The 17278-nt window shown below is 46.8% G+C and overlaps 1 protein-coding gene across 1 annotated transcript in view; it reads right to left on the bottom strand.

Annotated features, from left to right (window-relative positions):
- Positions 1-17278, bottom strand: part of ADSSL1 (adenylosuccinate synthase like 1) — an 81704-nt gene that overhangs the window by 62238 nt on the left and 2188 nt on the right. Inside the window, exons 3-12 of the mRNA XM_009881367.1 lie at positions 17157-17260; positions 14893-14995; positions 14723-14808; positions 14073-14173; positions 12698-12768; positions 12477-12584; positions 11592-11662; positions 10830-10954; positions 8380-8538; positions 6595-7335 (exon numbers count right to left, since the gene is read on the bottom strand). Of these exons, the coding sequence (XP_009879669.1) occupies positions 6595-7335; positions 8380-8538; positions 10830-10954; positions 11592-11662; positions 12477-12584; positions 12698-12768; positions 14073-14173; positions 14723-14808; positions 14893-14995; positions 17157-17260 (1669 nt within the window). The remainder of the gene's footprint in view (positions 1-6594; positions 7336-8379; positions 8539-10829; positions 10955-11591; positions 11663-12476; positions 12585-12697; positions 12769-14072; positions 14174-14722; positions 14809-14892; positions 14996-17156; positions 17261-17278) is intronic.

Below are 17278 nucleotides of genomic sequence, written 5' to 3'. Positions count from 1 at the left end.
GGGGGGGAGTTGGGGAACTTGTAAATGTCATAGAGACAGATCTCAAGTCAAACCTGGGGTGGGTTATGTGGTTCTGCCCGAAACGGTGGGGCTCTGCCTGCTTCTGCCAGTCGGGAACGGAATTTCAGCTGTGACGGGGCTGTGCAGCTCTGCGGGGTCTCCTGAGCTGAAGCTGCCCACGCGTCTGCTCTCAGCTGATCTTTCCTTTGGGTAACCGATTCTCAATATGCTCGTAGCAATGCTTTGGTTAAAATAAACCAGTGATTTAATTCTTGGTTTTAACTTCTAACTTAGTCCATCAAAGTTTTCAGTATTACAAGGACATTACAAGTCCTATTAAGCAAAGCAAAATAAGCTTTAGCCTGAACATTAGTCTAGCCACAGTGAGTTACCATATAAAGGCATAGTTCTGAAATGTACCCAGCTCTTCCACTTGATTCATGTTTCAACACAGTATCACACCATAGATTCAACAAACATAGATCATTTTAAAGGGACAGCTATGTACAAAACTATGATACAATGTTATTACAAAACTTGGGAAATAAAGCTCTGAGTTTTTAAAACACAATACTGCACATTCCCAGTTTTAAAGCAAAAGTAACATGAATCTACACCTTCTGCAGCTTGAACACAAAGACTTTTGAGTGCAAGCAGCTGACAATGGCATCCAAACGCAGAGATTTAGTAAAGGATGAGCTGTCCAATAGAGCAGTCTGGAAAACCTCTTTCTGGTGCTTTAATAACAGGCACTGGGGCCCTGGTTCTCCAAAAGCTGATGGACGCATCTGTCTGTGAGAAGACTACTGCGAGACTACTGCTGAGCTTCAACTTTATTGCACATAAGCGTCATGTAGGAACCAGACACTGTTTATATGGCCATATGATTACTAAAATACATACCTTTTTTTTTTTTTAACTTTTTTTTTTCCCCTCTGTAACCAGTTTCCCTTGCTTTAAATGATTGAGAGTAAAAACACATTTGTCTGATCTGTGTCTTGGACCCGGTCCAATATAAATTGTCAGTGGGTGATGAGAAGAGGGAGTAACACGCTTCCACCTGTGACAGTACAGCCACTGCTCAATTTATACCCTTAATTTAGTTGAGGCACTGCTATTTTTAATATTTCTCTGCGGGCGAAATGCTTGCAGTCCTTTCTTGGGCCACACTCAGCTGTCGTTTCAAGAGGAGTTTGGCCTAAGAGCAGGTTGAAAGACAGCTTCCAGGACAGCGGGCGAGAGGTCTGACGCTTTCACGCCGCGATGTACAGAATCGGCCCCTGTCCCCGTGGGTGCCCAGCACAAGGCATGGGCTGAGGGTCCCAAAGTCTCCAGAGAGGCTTTTTGGGTCTTGGGGAAGGGAGTGAAAGGCTGCGCGAGGAGAAGCGGTGCGTCCTGGTGGGGCAGAGATGACCGTAATGGTGTTTTGGCGATGCAGAATCCGGCTCCTGGGAAGCTGGCAGCGGTCCGGGGACGCGCAAGCCTCTGTTATTTCTTCTGCCTTGCCATGACACCTGCAGGAGGAGGGGGAAATGCAAAATATTTTCAACTATAAAACGAAAGTTGTGTGGTTTTGCATGTGTGTGTATCTAATAGTTGGGGTGCTACCAGGAAAACCGGTTTCATGTTCCTCAAATAACCTAAAACCAGGTAGAGCTAAATCTTTATGTACTTAACTAACCTAACTTTTCCAGAACTGATCCTGATGTTCAAGAGTTTGGGCAACTTTGCTTTTAAGCTGGGTGCTAGTTCAGTCCAACAATGAGTCTCTGCGTTTTCCAAGCAGAGTATTGGAATACGCTTCCAGATATTAACTTGCTGAACTTCCTAAATCTAGTGGATTTAGCAGGACTGTCAGAAAGATAGGGCAGCGCACGGTCAGTTTTAAAAGCCTATCCCATTCCATAATCAAAGCAAATATCATTTCTAATGACAGACAGGAAGGCAAAAGCCATAGAAGAAGATGAGCATTAGCTTGATGACCTTCTCATGGTCCATTAGAAAACTGCCCACAGATAATACTGAGTCTGCAGAAGGGGAGGTGAAGCATCTGGTTCTCTAGAATTAAAGGAAAACAACAACAAAAAAAAAAGAAGAAGGAAAACCTTGACTCTCACCCTGATGTCTCTTTGTAGGGGGAGGCTGATGTCTCACTGTGCCATGTACATGTCATAGCTGCTGGCAGGCAGTGCTGTGTCCCCTCCTGCCCCTTCCCTCCCTCCGCACCAGGCTGCAGTCTTCCAGCACTGACCTATGCTCCCAGTTTGGTTTGTTCTTTTATTTTCCAGGGGATAAATCAAGTAGATTTGCGAGCAGGGAAATTGCCAAAGCCTGGTTGCTTATGGACTGGTGCTTTCGAGACTTTTGTTTCTCCTCACCTTTCCAAGTGTCCAAGTGACGTAAAGATGGGAGGAGAGGAAAAAGGGAGCAGCACAAACAGACGTGAACATTTGTCTGTAGTGATTCTCTCTGGTCTAAGACAAGGGAACTCAAACAGCACCTCCCCCCAGTCCAGGCATCTGTACAGTCCCTCCTCTGTTTGACTGTCAGCTTTTGTTAAAAAAGGTAAGAGCTCTTCAAGCTCTTTTCAGTTTCGGTTGGGAATGAGTTCAGATGTTACCCGGGTGCACACTGGCACAGTGTGACCGCCGGTGCCTTGATTCCACAGGAAAAACAGCTAAACCATTTCTTTCAGAAATATGGAGATAATGTGGGATACCACTCTTAGGGTGTAAAAGCTGACGTTTAAAGAATATTGACATTAATACCAAAACTGTTGCATTACAAGTTACAGTCAAGCTAAGGGAATAGCTGAGCAGCCGATTACAGCAGTTCTTTTACTGCTCTGAAGTATTATTTCGGAGTCACAGGCTGTTCCTGGGAGCCCAGATCCTGCCCTTGCTCTGCTGCTGTTACAGAAGCTCTAAAAACTGATAAGGGGATTGAGTCTTGATCCCTGCGGCTGGCTCTGCACAAGAAGGAAGATTCCTGCGGCTTCATTGAGACCCAGCAACTTCCAGATCCAGCAAATCAGCCAGAGAGAGAAATATCCCGTACGAAAAAAGAACTGGTGCTGTGACCTGAGCAGACCGCGTGCGCTTGGGTCAAAAAATAAAAGGTAATCTCTCTGCACAAATCAAAAAATAATCAGGTGGAACATCCTGGGACAAAAATGTTGAACTTCTTTCATGGGGCTCTCCCATCTGTTTGATGTCTCTAGGCTCGCTGAGGCTGTCACATCAAGAGGGACAGCCCTGAGCTGCATTTGGGTGAGGAAGCACTGTGGCTGGAAACGAAGAGAAGCAAATGGGTTTTTGTTTCCGCTAATCTTGCCAAGGGACATAAGGATGGGAGGAGAGGGAAAAAGGGAATTGCAGGTTTCAAGGTGCAGCTCGTCTCTGCCCCCCCAGCACCGAAGCACACCTGGGCAGCTGTGCCAGGCGCTGCACTTCAAGGATGTGCTGAAACTGCTGCCTGACTCGGTCACTTCATAAAGGTACTGTTTTTCCATGCGTTCCTCTGCGTTGCTTTCCTACATCTTCTAAGGAGAATTCAAAGCAGTCTGTGTCTCTATTTTTTCCAAATACCACTTTTTTAAGCCTGCATGCTGGAATCCCTGCCCTTAAAACACACATAATCTGAGTTACACTTAATTTATGGTTTCTGCTGCTCTCCTTGTGCAGCACGACCACTGCTCCTGACATATTCCTTACCTCTGCCTCGCTGCTACTATTTGCTGCTCTTGCTGTAAATCTTCCTTAGGATTTTTAAACCAACAGAGCTACTTCCTTTTCCATTTGATGTAATCCTTCCTGCGGTACAGCAGGGAAAGGGCCCAGTGGAGGGCGGGAGTAGTCAGGACTGTCACTACCCAATTTATATGTCATTTTCTCTTCGTAGCATTGATGTTTCAGATGCAGAACCAAAAGCAACCCTGTGTGGAAATCCTCCAGAGATTCCTCTGTTCTACCTCCCCAGGGGCTGGGAAGGGGCCAGGACCGCTGGGAGCAGGGCTCCCAACCGGGCTCCCAGCCCCAGGCACTGGGGATGCTGGAGAATAAATACATTCCTTTCAGGAAATGCGACAGAGAGACATTTGACATAATTGATTCAGTTCATAAGAGATGCTCATCAGCATGGAAAGGACAACATGTAACTATGCAATTTCAGTACAGTGGGTGTTTCGCTTGTTTCTTTTTCTTGTTTTTCTTTCCACTTGCTGTAAAAACAGGCAAAGCTTTGCAAATGAAAGTCTCATCCTGAAACTCCTTAAATTTTCTTTTGAGGGGCAACTGTACGTTGCCAGCGTCAGTAAAGGACGCAGGGAACTTGGTACACATTTTCACAAGAAATTTGGTTTACCTGTATTATTGGTTTTGGTGACAAAAGCCAATCCCCCCCCCCTCCCCCCATCCCAGAAAGCTGCATGAATGCACATACGACGTACGCACGGTCTGTTTGCTCCGATGGACGAGTTTGTGCGCAACTCTGGAATTGAATTTGGCTTTGAGTTGGAGCTGGTATCTTGCCCCAAATAGTCCTTCTCCCCGGATCCAGTGTTTTATTCCCTTTTCCTGATACCTATATTTCAACGGTGCTAGAGGAAGTGGCTACCTGCAAGCAAACCAAACGTTGCTCTTTGCAGGAGGTAGGTACTGAAATTGCATTTTTACAGTTTTTGAGAAAATAATGGGATCAAAGCAAGGACTTTGTTTATCACATGAAGCTGGATTCACTTGGTTAGGATAATGACTTTTAATTATCGGCAGGGAAAGGTGGTTTGGCTGCTGCTGACACAGCGGACAGACATGTGGGCTGCAACCCTGTGTCGAGGGGAGATCAGCACTGACTCCACTCAACACAAGATCAACACCCTGGAGCATAAAAATCAGAGTAACAAACTTATTTTACATGTATTTGTGATTAGACACAAAGACAAAAAGCTTAGCTGATATGCTGAATACTGATTAGGTCTGTAAAGTCCCAACGCTGTGGTTAGTTCACATAAAAAAACCTTTGCAGGTTTACATACCTCATTGTACCACACAACCTTTTTTTGTTTTATTATCTCCAGTATCAGTCTCAACCTCTGCTTTAAACAAAAGAGAGACACTAAATTTATCTGATCATGGCAAGGCAAATGTAACAACAGGGAACTTTTTATGATGAAAACATTGTCTAGTAGCAGAGACATTCCTAAGATGCCATCCCCAGATGTCCAGGGAGCCCCGTGGCTTTTTTTTTGGGGGGGTCAGTTCCTTAAGCCAGAAATACTAATTTCAGATGTCAGGAAAGCATCACCATGGCTGGGAGTGTGGGGTGCTCCCGTTGCTGCAGCTCCTCCTGCTGCCTCTTGGGAAGCAAGTTTGGGAACCACTGCTCCAGGAAACCACTTCTGATTTGTGGCTTGTTTTTTAACTATGGGAAAGTGGCATGTTTAGAAACATAAATGAATGTGAATAACTACAACCTCAGGGTATGCCGGCATTATAAGGGTAAGTCCCTCTCTGGTAGATGCTCAACCCGTGTTGTCTTTCTCAACAGTGGATATTCAAACCCTCTCTTCCTTTCTCCTTCACCTTCCTTGGAAGGAAAAGCATTAAACATTGATAAAAAGAGACTTCCACCACTCTTCTGCCCATTTGTTTGACCTCAGGATCTTGCAGAAAGCTGGCTTTGGACAGTATATTGCATCTTTCTAAAGGCTGACAGACCCACATGTCTTCTCTATGAGGAACCTCTAATTTGGGATTAATTACCCACCCAAGGGTGGCTTCAGCTCGGTAGAGTCTGAGGGACTTGGACATGCCTCCCATGTTTGGGACTGGCTGTGGATGTTCGCTGTGAGGCAGAGACCTGGGTGGCTCCACACCTTCGGCAGCTGAGCTCTCTCCCGGCACCAGCTGGGCAGACCAGTGCGAGGGACTGGTTCATCTGGCCAAATATAAGCCTTCACACAAGCATCAAGCATCTTGCTTGAGCACACAAGATGCTCCTCTTTAATTCTTGGCTTTCTCCCTTTACCCTGCAGCAATGGCTTGAGGGCCTGATGTTCAGGAGCCACCTAAAGCACCCCTGGGGCAGGTTGTCAAGTCACTGCAGGCAAAGTGCTCTTGCCACGAGGCTTAGGAGAGGAAAAACCAAACAACCCCACGGCAGCACTAATGCTGCTGCCTTTATGTGCTTATAAGTAGTTGAGAGGGGGTGATCGCTGATTAAGTACCCAGTATTAACTGCTCTTAATCACTGCTCTGGAGTCTAATGGAGCTCTTGTTTGCACATAACTGTGCCTTGTAGCTGTCTTTAGCACACTTGACAGATGTGCTTATTGCCATCTTTACTGCATATGTGTAATGGGCTTTTTAATTATTGATTCATCATTACCCCTTTATAAACTACTTATAAATGTCAAGAGAACGAACAATGCTTGTGTTTTTCTTTTCAAATCTCTTTCAGGTTTAAAAAAATAACAGCGTGGCTCTAGGGGCAGGGGGTGTTGGACCTCGAAGTGAGGAGGAACAGATATACACAAATATATGGGGAATCCTCCCCAGTTTAACACAGTCCCCAAAGACTATATATGAAATAGGCTACCTGAGTAGCTTTTGCTGTGCCTCTTCTTCTTCCTCCGTTTCCCAGATGGCCTCTGCTTTTCCCTGTCGGTGTGAGTTTGCCCTGGGGGGAGCGTTGCCGAACAAGAGGAGTCGGTGGCTGGCTCCTCCGAGAAGGACTTCTCTTGAGAGGTGTCCAACAGCGAGTCTGTACCAGGGTCTTCATTTTCCTTCACCATCTCTTTTGACTCTGCCCGATCAGCCTCATCGCAGGGAGCGTAATGAGTGCTGCCAGGGTCAACTCCGGTCCCGCTCAGCCGGGTTTCTGGCTCCTGCGCCAGCCTGTAGCTCTCCGAGCCATCAGCTGGGCATTCCTTCTCCTGGCCTTCTGAGATGGACCCATTGAGTTGGTCTCTCAGAGCAGTGCCCGAACTGCTGCTCCCAAACCTTATCCCTGTGCCTATGTTAGCAGCAGAGAAGGCAACGGAGCCGCTCGTTGTGCTGGGCTGGAGGCTTGCCCAACTCTCTGCCTGCTCCATCCCGGCACCTGGCGTGGGCTGACTGGCCCCGTCAGCCTCCACCAAGCTTACCAAGGGGCTTTCCGTCCGTGATGCTGGTGGCAAATTTCCTCCAGCATTGTTTTCAGATAACGCCTGGTTTGAAGCTGAGGCGTTTGTAACATCTCCACTGGTCTCCATCAGGGCAGTGGTTGAGGGGGGAGTGCTTTCCGAGGGATGACCACTGTTGTTTTGCTTGGTCTTATCATCGATCTGCTTTGCTGCTGCTGGTGGATCCTTAATGCTTTTTCCTTTAAATAAAAAACATGCAATCAGCCACAGCTGCAGAGTTACACCTGGGATCAGCCAAGGTGCTTCTGCCACTGGAACAGGCTACGGGCAAGCAGCTGCCTGTGGAGGGTGCACTGACCCTAAAGCAGCTGAGGCAGCACCATTTTATCTTCTCTATACCTCCCCTCCTTATACCTGCTGTGGTCATCGAAATTGGATGCCAAAGCTCCAGCTCGGCAAAGCCCCTGCTCTGTTTTCAGCAGGTGTTTATATGTCTTTGCTGCCAACCAGCTGATTTCCACGGAAGCCCCCAGACTCACAAGGGTGCCTGAAAGCCTACAGCAGGAAGAGGGCTCTGCAAGGTCCGGAACCAGCTGGGACTGCTGGCTTGGTCTGTATGAGAACTTCAGAACTGCCCATCAACCAGCTTAATCCTGCCCTTGCAGAGCCAGTTTAGGAGAGCCACAGTGCACAAGTCAGGCTCTATGGTAGACCAATGTCCTTGGACTTATCTAACGTGCACTGACACCAGGGTCAAGAGATCAAAGAGAAGCTAAACCCATGGGCTGTCTCCTAACAAGCACCTAAAGGACTTCGGTCCTTCTGCACATAGAGTTTTCTAATCTTTTTTTAAGGGCTTCTTTAGACTCCTAAATGGAGACTAAGACAGGGCACAGCAGTCTCCAAGGCAGTGACAAGCTGTGCTACTGAGACTTGATAGCACAGAGGGGACTCGTGGAGATGACACCAGCGCCCCATCAGCATGGTTCTGTGGCTGACCCGAGGACTGTGCCTCTCAGAGGGTTTATCAGCATGGGTGCAGGGCCATGCTGCTCCAAACCGCTGCTAATTCTGGGACAGACCTGGCTGGCAACAGCTCAGGCCTCTCTGCTCCTCTTCTCCATGACACTGGCTGCAAAGCCTCCTTAAATAAAATGCCCCAAATGCAAACGCGGAGGCTTCTTGCTTGTGTGCGTGGCTGAGGCTGAGAGGCAGATGGGAATGAATAGCTGCAGGTACAGTCGGGTCTGTGTCCTTACCAGACTGGCTGTCCTCTGGGCTCTCCACGGGCAAGGTTTTAGGAATTGCATCCGACTCGTGTCTGTTCTTCGTCTTTCTCAGCGTGAACCCTTTCCTTATGTCGGCTAGCAGCGCATCGATGACGCACACCTCCTCCTGCTTCACCACCCCCTTCTTAACTGGGATAGAGAGAGACGGGTGTTAAATCTGCCCAGGACAAAAGGCAGAAGGAGACTCTGCAGTGATGCTGGTGCTTGGGCTGGGTACCTCTGTCCTGGCACAAGCAACCACTGGGCAAAAGCAAGGCACTGATGCCCGGCCTGGGAGCAGCCGTGCTCCGTGTCCCCACAGCAGTGTGTCCTGGCTGAAGTCAAAGGGTTTACCCCAAAGCCTGGGTGCTACAGGCTGGCACCGGGGGGCGGGGGGGGGAGGGATGAGGGGAAAATAATCTTGATTTTTCTCTCCTCTCAGCTTCTTCCAATTGTACTTTTCAATTCTGCTTTTCGTTTTCACCCAGAGAAAGGCAGATTTAAGTTATCTGCAAGATTTTTGGGACATCAGTAGTCTTGTGCTAAAGAGAGACTATTCAAGTGTATATGGAGATTTTGGAGGGGGGAGAAGTCAAATGTTTCTTGTTAGATTTGGGATTCAAAAGTTATGTTTAGAAACCAAAAAGGTTAACTGAAGTGTCTCAACTGGATTTTTTTTTCTCTGCTGTTCAGTCAGAAAACCTAAAATTAACTTCTCTGTGCAGCTGCAACTGTGAGAAGTCAATTCTTAGCTGTGGCTGTATGACACCTAAAAGCCTTTAGTCAGCCAGCATGTAGAAACCCACAAAATAAATTACTGTTACTGGTCCATTAAAGCAGGACCAGCAAAGAGCTCCTATCAGCTCCATCTCTCTTTTTTGAAGCCCTTTCAGATACTCACTGATTTTTCCATTTTCTCCCTTCTGTCTCTTCCCCTCTTCCTCTTCCAGCTGTTTCTTCCTCTTCTCTGCTTTGGCAGCTTGCTCCTTTCTGTCCTTGTTTTCCTGCAGTGAGGTAACAGGGGCATGAGAAGGTTGGCTAAAAGTCTACTAGAAAAGCCGACGAAGAGAAAGAAGATCTGCAGACGGTTGCAAAGGAGGAAGAGAAATTCTGTCCTTATCCTGTGCAATAAATAAAATTGGCATGGGGAGAAAGGGCTGTGCTGCCAAGAGGGTGAGAGGGAAACCGCTGGCTTGGCCAGGACTCTGCCACATCCTAGTAGAAGGTGGCAATGGTGATGTGCCTAACAAAGCTACCTACCAGTGTGCAGATCTTCTGCCTGACCTTTACCTGAGGCAAAAATGGAAGGTACTGAAGCCACAACTTCCTCCAAACTGGTGGCTTTTTTACTATACATCCCCTTTTTTAGTCTGTTTGCTCAGGCTGGAGCTAAGGGTTAAGTTTTATAAGCCCATTCCTCTAAAGCTTACGCACTTGACTCCAAAGCATCTTTGTGACTCTGCAGATGAAGCTGCACCAAAATCGCACATCACCAGCATCTCGGCCAGGCCAGGAGCACCAGCGCTGCAGGAGGATGCGCTGGAGCAGGGATCAGGCACCCCTTCCCCTGGTGACCTCATGCCAAGTGCTGAAAGTAGGTGGCCATAACCAGCACCTTCCCCCCACCAGATTTGGGTGCCCATCCCACCCTTGTCTGTCAGCACGGAGGCATGCACCAGTACTGGGGCTGCTCAGCATCATGTGCCAACCTTCAGGGCTCGGATGAAGAGATCTCTGAAGGTCTTCATGGTGCTAAATATGTCCTCTAAGGACAACTTGCTTGGGTCTTCACAGAGATAATTTGCAAGTTCTTCTCTCTTCCTTTCAATGGTTTCAAATTCTTCTTCCAGCTTTCTGGAGGCATCAATGCTATCCTGCAATGCATTTAATATACACAGTAAAACACCATCCAGAGGACAATAAGTGAAGTGCACTAAAAGAAAAAAGGATGTCAGTGTAAGAGCTTGGAGCAGAACTCTGGGCCCTGGCTTTTAACTGCAGCAGAGCTTATAAGGTGGGAAGAAACTAAGATCTGTAGTTGATCTTTGCTCCCGGCGGCTGTGCTGTGCCAGCTTACAGGGGTGGCTTGAGCAAGACGTGGAAAGCTCAATGCAATCCTTAATCCCAAGAGAAGGGCTTTACTCTGGTGATCCACACAGAGGGTAAACATCTTCACTCAAAGCGAGGAGTCACACAACAGACTGTAAAGAACAGCTGGGACAGGGTCCTTAAGAAATGGCCTCACCAGAGGTATCTAGTTTTGGGGTAGGGGTGGCAAATGAATACTCATGGGTTGTGTGGCATCACAGGCTATTTCCAAATCTGAGAGCATGTCTTGTGGCAATATTTTCCACCCTCTCATGAGCTTCCTCAGCTACATATGCACTGCGCGCTGCCTCCGCGTGTATAATGTGGGAGATGTAAGGGGGCAGCTCCAGTACTGACCTGGATAGGTTTCTCATACTGTTGTTTCACATCATCATTTGATGATAAGACTTTTCGCTGAAGCTCCAGCAACTTCTTTAAATTGGTACTGGACTCCGTACGTATAATATCAAGATTAATTCTGAAATCACACAGAACCCCCCATTAGTTGTTGCTCCAGCATCCTGCGCTGACCAAAGAGAGGACAAGTCTGAGCTGGCAGTTCCACTGTCCCTCTGCTTCCCACCACTTCACTGAACTGGAACCTGAGCTCCGAACTCTCTATACAGTCCGAGCTGATGAAAAACAGACTTTCTCCACAGCACTTATGAAAAAGCTGCCAGGTCTACCTACAACTTTGTGTATTGAGTAGATGAATGCCCCCCCAACTCCACCCATTCAAAGGGCTGTTCTCCACCTTCAGAGCTCAGCATTAGCTCACTTCCCCTGGCTGAAGGCACTTCAGAAATGCTTCTGGGTAGCTGGCCTACAGAGGTTTCTGCTACCACAAAGGCAGTGCAGATTTTGGAATAGCTTGGGAGCAGCATTAACTGAATGCTTTGCAAATTTCAGCCCTAAGTGTTGCCAGCTGTAGCAGAACTATTATATATTAAAGGGGTTTCAACATTCATCAACCAAATCTTTCGGTTAAAGCTAAGTAAGATACCATCTTGTTAATGTGTTCTACCAGCTGTGTGTGTGCTAATTTCTGGTACATTGTTGATGTGTATGGGATTTATTTTTGTTTTTAATTTGAAGGAAGTGACACACAATTTTACCCTGCTGCTTTTGAAACATATTCAAGATCCTTTGGCAGTTCCAGTAGGTCCGTGTGGCTGTTTTCTACTTCCTAAAGCGGAAGAGAGAAAGAAGTATTATTTTCTGTGTGTCAGGACATGAGAGGAAGCTGGGGGCAAGAGACATGGGCAGATGTGCCCGGGAAGGACGATTACGCCATGTCCTGCTGCTGCCCCCCCTCTGCAGTTTGCTTTGCCTCACAGAGCTGAGCCGCATTCAAAACAGGATGACACTTCCTACAGTCCCAGGAGGGTATCAACAGGGCTTGAATCTTATTTGCGTGATTTACTTTCATGGCTGTGGTTGCTGAAGCTACTGCCAGCTAAAGCGGGGCTTGAACATGCATAACTGGAATGGAGGGACCTTGATGAATGAAGGTGGCAGAGCAGAGCATGGAGAAAAGAGAAAATACCCCAGCAATGCAGGGAATAAGAAAGCTATGGAGGTTGGAGGGGAACATGAAAAGCTCAAGCATAGTCAGGTGGAAAAGGGAGAGGCCGTGGAAAGGCAGAAGGGCTGAATGGGTACAGACCAACCAGGATAGCTTTGGTAGCCATGTGCTGTGTGGTTCACAGCTGATGATGTGCAGATTGCACAAATATGAAAAAGGAAGTTCAGCCATTGCGGGGAAAGATGCTGGAGGAAAGCAGAACAAGTCTTAAAATAAAGAGCTCCCTGAGTGGTGCCCACAAGCAGCTTCCACCAGCCTTAGTGATTTGAACTGTCCCAACTTGTGACACTCCGTGGCTAGCCAGGGAGGATACGGATACGAGCGTGTGGCATTAACTGCAAGTAGAGTAGGAGAAATGGTTCATCCATGATAAAATCCTCCTCCTTCCCTATTGCCCAGGACTTGGCAGTAGTACCTCCAGAATATGGTGGAGCAGCGTAATGCGGGTTTGGTTTGCTTTGGTTTCTGTTAGTTTGAGTAAAGTGCTGATTTTAAACCCGTCGGCATCGCCTGTGTGACTTCCCTACAAGACAGAAGGAAAGCAGATGTAACTCCTGTGTCCACCCAAATTACAACCCTAAAGGAAATCATCTACGTACTGTAATGGGGGGAGGAGAAGACAAAAGAAGTCCTTACGTAGTTCAGAAAGTTTCCAACTTTGAGAATCAGCTGACAGAAGAGCGGCAGGCGGTGACTGTTCAGAAGATCTGAAAAACATAAAGGACAAAAGCCTCTGTTACACCAGAACATTTCTTAAATTGTATTGGAATTAGGCTTCTGAATTCCACCAAACCAAATCTGATTTTTCAGTTTTGCAGCCCAATGCCCTGACCTGCAGAGACACTGATTTAATTCCATGAGTTGGGCTTAATAGAATTTTTTGTGACTTACGTTTCCTTCTTTCTTTACATCTGGTCTCTCATCCCTAATGGAAAATAACTGGAGTTGGACCCTCCTCACTAACAGCCATCAACTCACTGCCGTCCTTGGAAGTACCCTGATTTGCCCTGGTGTGGGTGAGGGTAACTGGGCCGTAATTTTAATCTTGCAGACTCTGTTCAGCTGTGCAGTGAAGCCACTTCTGACGACCCTGTGATTATCTGCCAGCTGCTAAAACCAGACACGCTTGCCCCGTTCTTGGTCTCGCATGGTGGAGGTGATTATCAGGGCATGAAGGGTACAGTCCCCGTCCTTGCTCTTAGGACAGGGTGCTGCAATGGTGTGCTTTCTGAAGCACCTACATCTGAGGCAAGAACAGCTCCAAAAGGACAAGTGGGCTGCTGGGAAGACACGTTTTTTGGGGAAGCTTCAATTTATCCCAGCAGGCAGCTGTAATTCTGCTGGGAACCCCCCAGCAGGAGTTGGGGGAACTGGCTCTTTAGGACAGGTGGCACTTGACAGTGCCAAGAAGAGCATCCTGTTCTCAGCAGAGTGAGACCTGAGGTTTCTGCCACAGGAAGCTGAAACCTACTGCATAATCTCTCAATGTACTCACAAAATTGGAGCATCAGCAATTTATAGCCCAAAATAACAAACTTTTTCTTCTGGTTCCATTCGTAGGCAGGGAAAAAAAAACTACCTTCTAGGGGAAGTTTGGGTTGTGCTTTTCTGGCAGCAGAGAAAATTGTTGTGTGAAGGTCTTAACGTGGCAAACAATGCTGGATGAATTAGCTGTAACGGGGCCAGCCCTGCTGTCTTTATTCGGCTTCTTTCAGAGAGCTGACAAGCTTCCAGTGCTTCACTGTTCAAAGTGTTTCAGAGGAATACAGCTGCTGCAGAAAAAGAGGCCTGAGGGCGAGGGAAAATGATCTCCGGTCTTATTAAGGACTCAGACCATCAGTGGAGATACCTAGGGATGCATCCCATATTCTGCAGCGAGCCAGTGAATGGACCACAGGGGTGTTTTTTGGGGGCTGGAGATACTCATTGCAGAGCTCCAGGGGAGTTTTTTTTGGGGGGATTACAGCTTCCTGTCATAAATAAGATCCAGAAATAAGGTCAGGTCATTTACCTTCACAGGCTCTCCGGATAGCTTCAGCTTTTGGCTGAATCATATCCAGCACAACGGTGGTCTCTTCGCAGATCAGCATACACTCAATGCGCAGCTGGTAGCTAAGGATGGAGATTGATTCAAAACTTAAAGACACTGTGATCTCAGCCAGCACAGCAGCCCTCTTCCCAGATCACTGGTAAGTCTGGCAACCCCACAACATGGCTGTCAACCACATCCACATCAAACCAGTGTCTGTGGCTTGTGGAAGGAGGCGAAGGACTTCTGCTTGCCTTGGGGACTAGCGGTGATGTAGTTTCTGCTGACACGCTGGGACCAGCAAAGAGAAGACTGACCACTGTGTGAGATATGGGTTCCCCATTCTTGGCATTGCACTTAGCACTGCCTTTCAGTAAGTTACGGGGCCTCCTTGAGCAGGTCTGACCTGGGGTCTGGGCCAGCTTCTGCTACTTCAAAGGGAGAGGAGGTGCTGGAGCAGCAACAGCCCTTCATCTAAGGGTAACAGTGAAAGGGATGGCTTTAAGGTGGAAGGGGGAATCCACTAGCTATATCCATCAGTATCTGTCTGTGATGCTCCTAAAAGGAACTTAAACTTCCCAGAGGTAAACCCAGAAAGAGATTGGGCTGAAGTTCATGACCAACACCCTTACCTGGGAATCTGAAGGAGGAGAAGATAAAACTGATCTGCATTCGCTAGCTTTGATTTCTCTTCTTTGAAGGCCTTCAGGTTTTCTATCTAATGAGAAATAAAGAATCAAGACTGCAGGACTGTACTGCGTGTTCAGCTCTGTGAATTAAGGGTACCGTTTTTCCTCCTGACCTCATGCTTTTCAGGCAGAAGCTTCAGCAACTGCTTCAGAACCTCAACGTCGAATTTGGCCCGGTCCCCGTTCTGGACCATGGCAGTCACCTCTTCGTTGGAGCTGCAGGGAGAAGGAGCAGAATCAGCCATCACTCAAAGCTCCTTCTTCCACAATCACGTGCTACCAAGACATGTATCTGTGCAAGTGCTCCAAGCTTTCCCAAGCGAGAGACACAATAACCCAAAAGATCTGTCCCCATCATTAACTAAGAGTTAATGTGGATCCCTGCTACACCCCAAATTTTGTTTCTGGCCCTGGACAAATGACTCAAGGCCAAAGATCAATCTTGCAACTTGGATGATTGTCTCTGGGCATTTGATTACCTTAAAAGAAATATTTAATTCTTAACTTCTCCATTGGCCCTGTTTTGAGGAGGGGTTCATCCTCCAGAGGTGTGTCACAGCCTAAGTCACCCTAAGAATTTGTGCCACAACTTAATCTCTAACATGGACATGTGACACCTTTTCCAACTTACAGGAATGTTGTAGGTAAAAATGCAATTAAAACCCTAAACCAAATATTTCAAAGACAGTATAGGAGAAAGTGGGAAATGTTCAGATGTTTCAGTAACACAGACTACCAAGGCAGATTCACTGGAATAGATTTCATGAGGACCTTCCAGGTACTATGCAAAACCTGCTCAAAGTTTTGTCAACTGTCACGAAAATTGGCCATATCTTACCATTTAAATTGCTTCAAAAATATGTTCAAATTGAGACTTTTCTTGGAGTCCAAAAATGTGATCTTCATTAAAGAAAAAGAAGATATCTCGTATTAGATGAGCTGTCTGCAGTGATCTTTATTCGAAAGAACGAGAGGGACCTCCTCACCTCCTTCGGTTCTGCCTTCGCTGGTGCAGCTGTTTTCTCCTTGGGGGTTGGTTGTGGAAAGCAAAACAGCTGCTCTATGCTTGTGTAATTGGGCTCTATAGTTTCCTCGCTGCTGCTGCTCACCGAAGCCCACATTGAGTGACTTTCTGAAAAAAAGACGAGATGTTCAGACTGGCTACAGGGACAGCTGAAAGCTCCTGGCTCTTGGGGCAATGTGAGTTGCTAGAAGGGAAACTTCTCGAAAGATGAAAGAGGTAAGAAGACACACATTAGTCCTGAACAAATGCTAATTATTTAGGAGGGACAAGTCCCACAGGCAGGTTCCAAAGGGCCTGATGGGTAATTAAACCTGGTGCTTTACCCCAAGATGCGCTGGTAAGGGGATGCACCACTGGGCACAAAAAGGCTGTACAGTCCCATCCCTCCCTGTAAACTGCGTTCTCCTCCACGGTAGGCAAACCTGGTCAGCATGAAAAGGGTCTCAGCCATTTCTTTCCTAGTCCCATGGCTGATGTTATTTTCGCTTCCTTGCATGCTAACTGAGGGATTGACCACAACCTGGCTATTTTCTGACTGTGACCTTCCTCCATTTTTCATTTTACAATCAAGCCTCCTTGTATAATGCTGGCTGTAGGACTGCTTGAATTAATTCCTACTGCATTTTCTTAAACATCTTTTTTTTTAAAAAAAAAACCCCATCACCCAAACGTGCCTGTAGAAATCTCTACTGAAATAATCCCAACAATTAACTGTTCCTGTTTTGAAAACATGCCTTATTTAGATTTCACCTATGCCAGCTTCCGTGAAGTGGATGCCTTGCTTGTCTAGGACAAAGCTGACGTTGCCTGTCCTGGCTTCTTACATTTCATGATTCTCTTTGGATCCACTAGGACAGGGAAAGGTAACCCAAAAATCAAGAGACAAGTCAATGATTGTCATGGATCTCCAATTCTTTCAATGTCCTGCTTGAACTGTGATGGGATCCTTACCTGCACTCTTTAATATACTTCAATATAACTTCAATATACCCAGATGCAAGTACAGGTGAACTGGAGAATGAAAGTCTGGGGAAACCAGATCAGAGCCTGTTGAGAACTCAAGCCTAAGGCATGTCATGGTGGACTAGGGAAATATTCCCATCCCTCCCCTTTCTTTTAATTTCAAAGTATTTTAGTTATAAACAAGCTATTCGTAACTACTGATTTAGCTGGAATTATTATTATATTATATTATATTAGTAGTTTCATGACACTTTTATTTATTTAAGCTCTCAGGACAGAGTTAATGGAAATCAGGGAAGTTCTGTACCTAAATGGAGTCAACCACACCTGATAAACTCAAAGACAGTGTCACCCCTAAAGCAGCAGTGACTTTATGACAGAAGAACCCACCTCTCACCACGTTGGATGGCAGCTTCTGCCAGTTCAGCTTCTTCATTCTCAATGTTGGTGTCTTCACCGTCTTGCGGGGAGGCCTGCCCGAGCCAAGAGGGCAGCTGAATTGGGAGGCTACC

Source organism: Charadrius vociferus, unplaced genomic scaffold (genome assembly GCF_000708025.1).
Source record: "Charadrius vociferus isolate BGI_N301 unplaced genomic scaffold, ASM70802v2 scaffold763, whole genome shotgun sequence".
Classification (NCBI taxonomy): domain Eukaryota; kingdom Metazoa; phylum Chordata; class Aves; order Charadriiformes; family Charadriidae; genus Charadrius; species Charadrius vociferus.
Note: the sequence above shows the minus strand (reverse complement) of the source record. Positions and strands in the feature narration are given on the sequence as shown.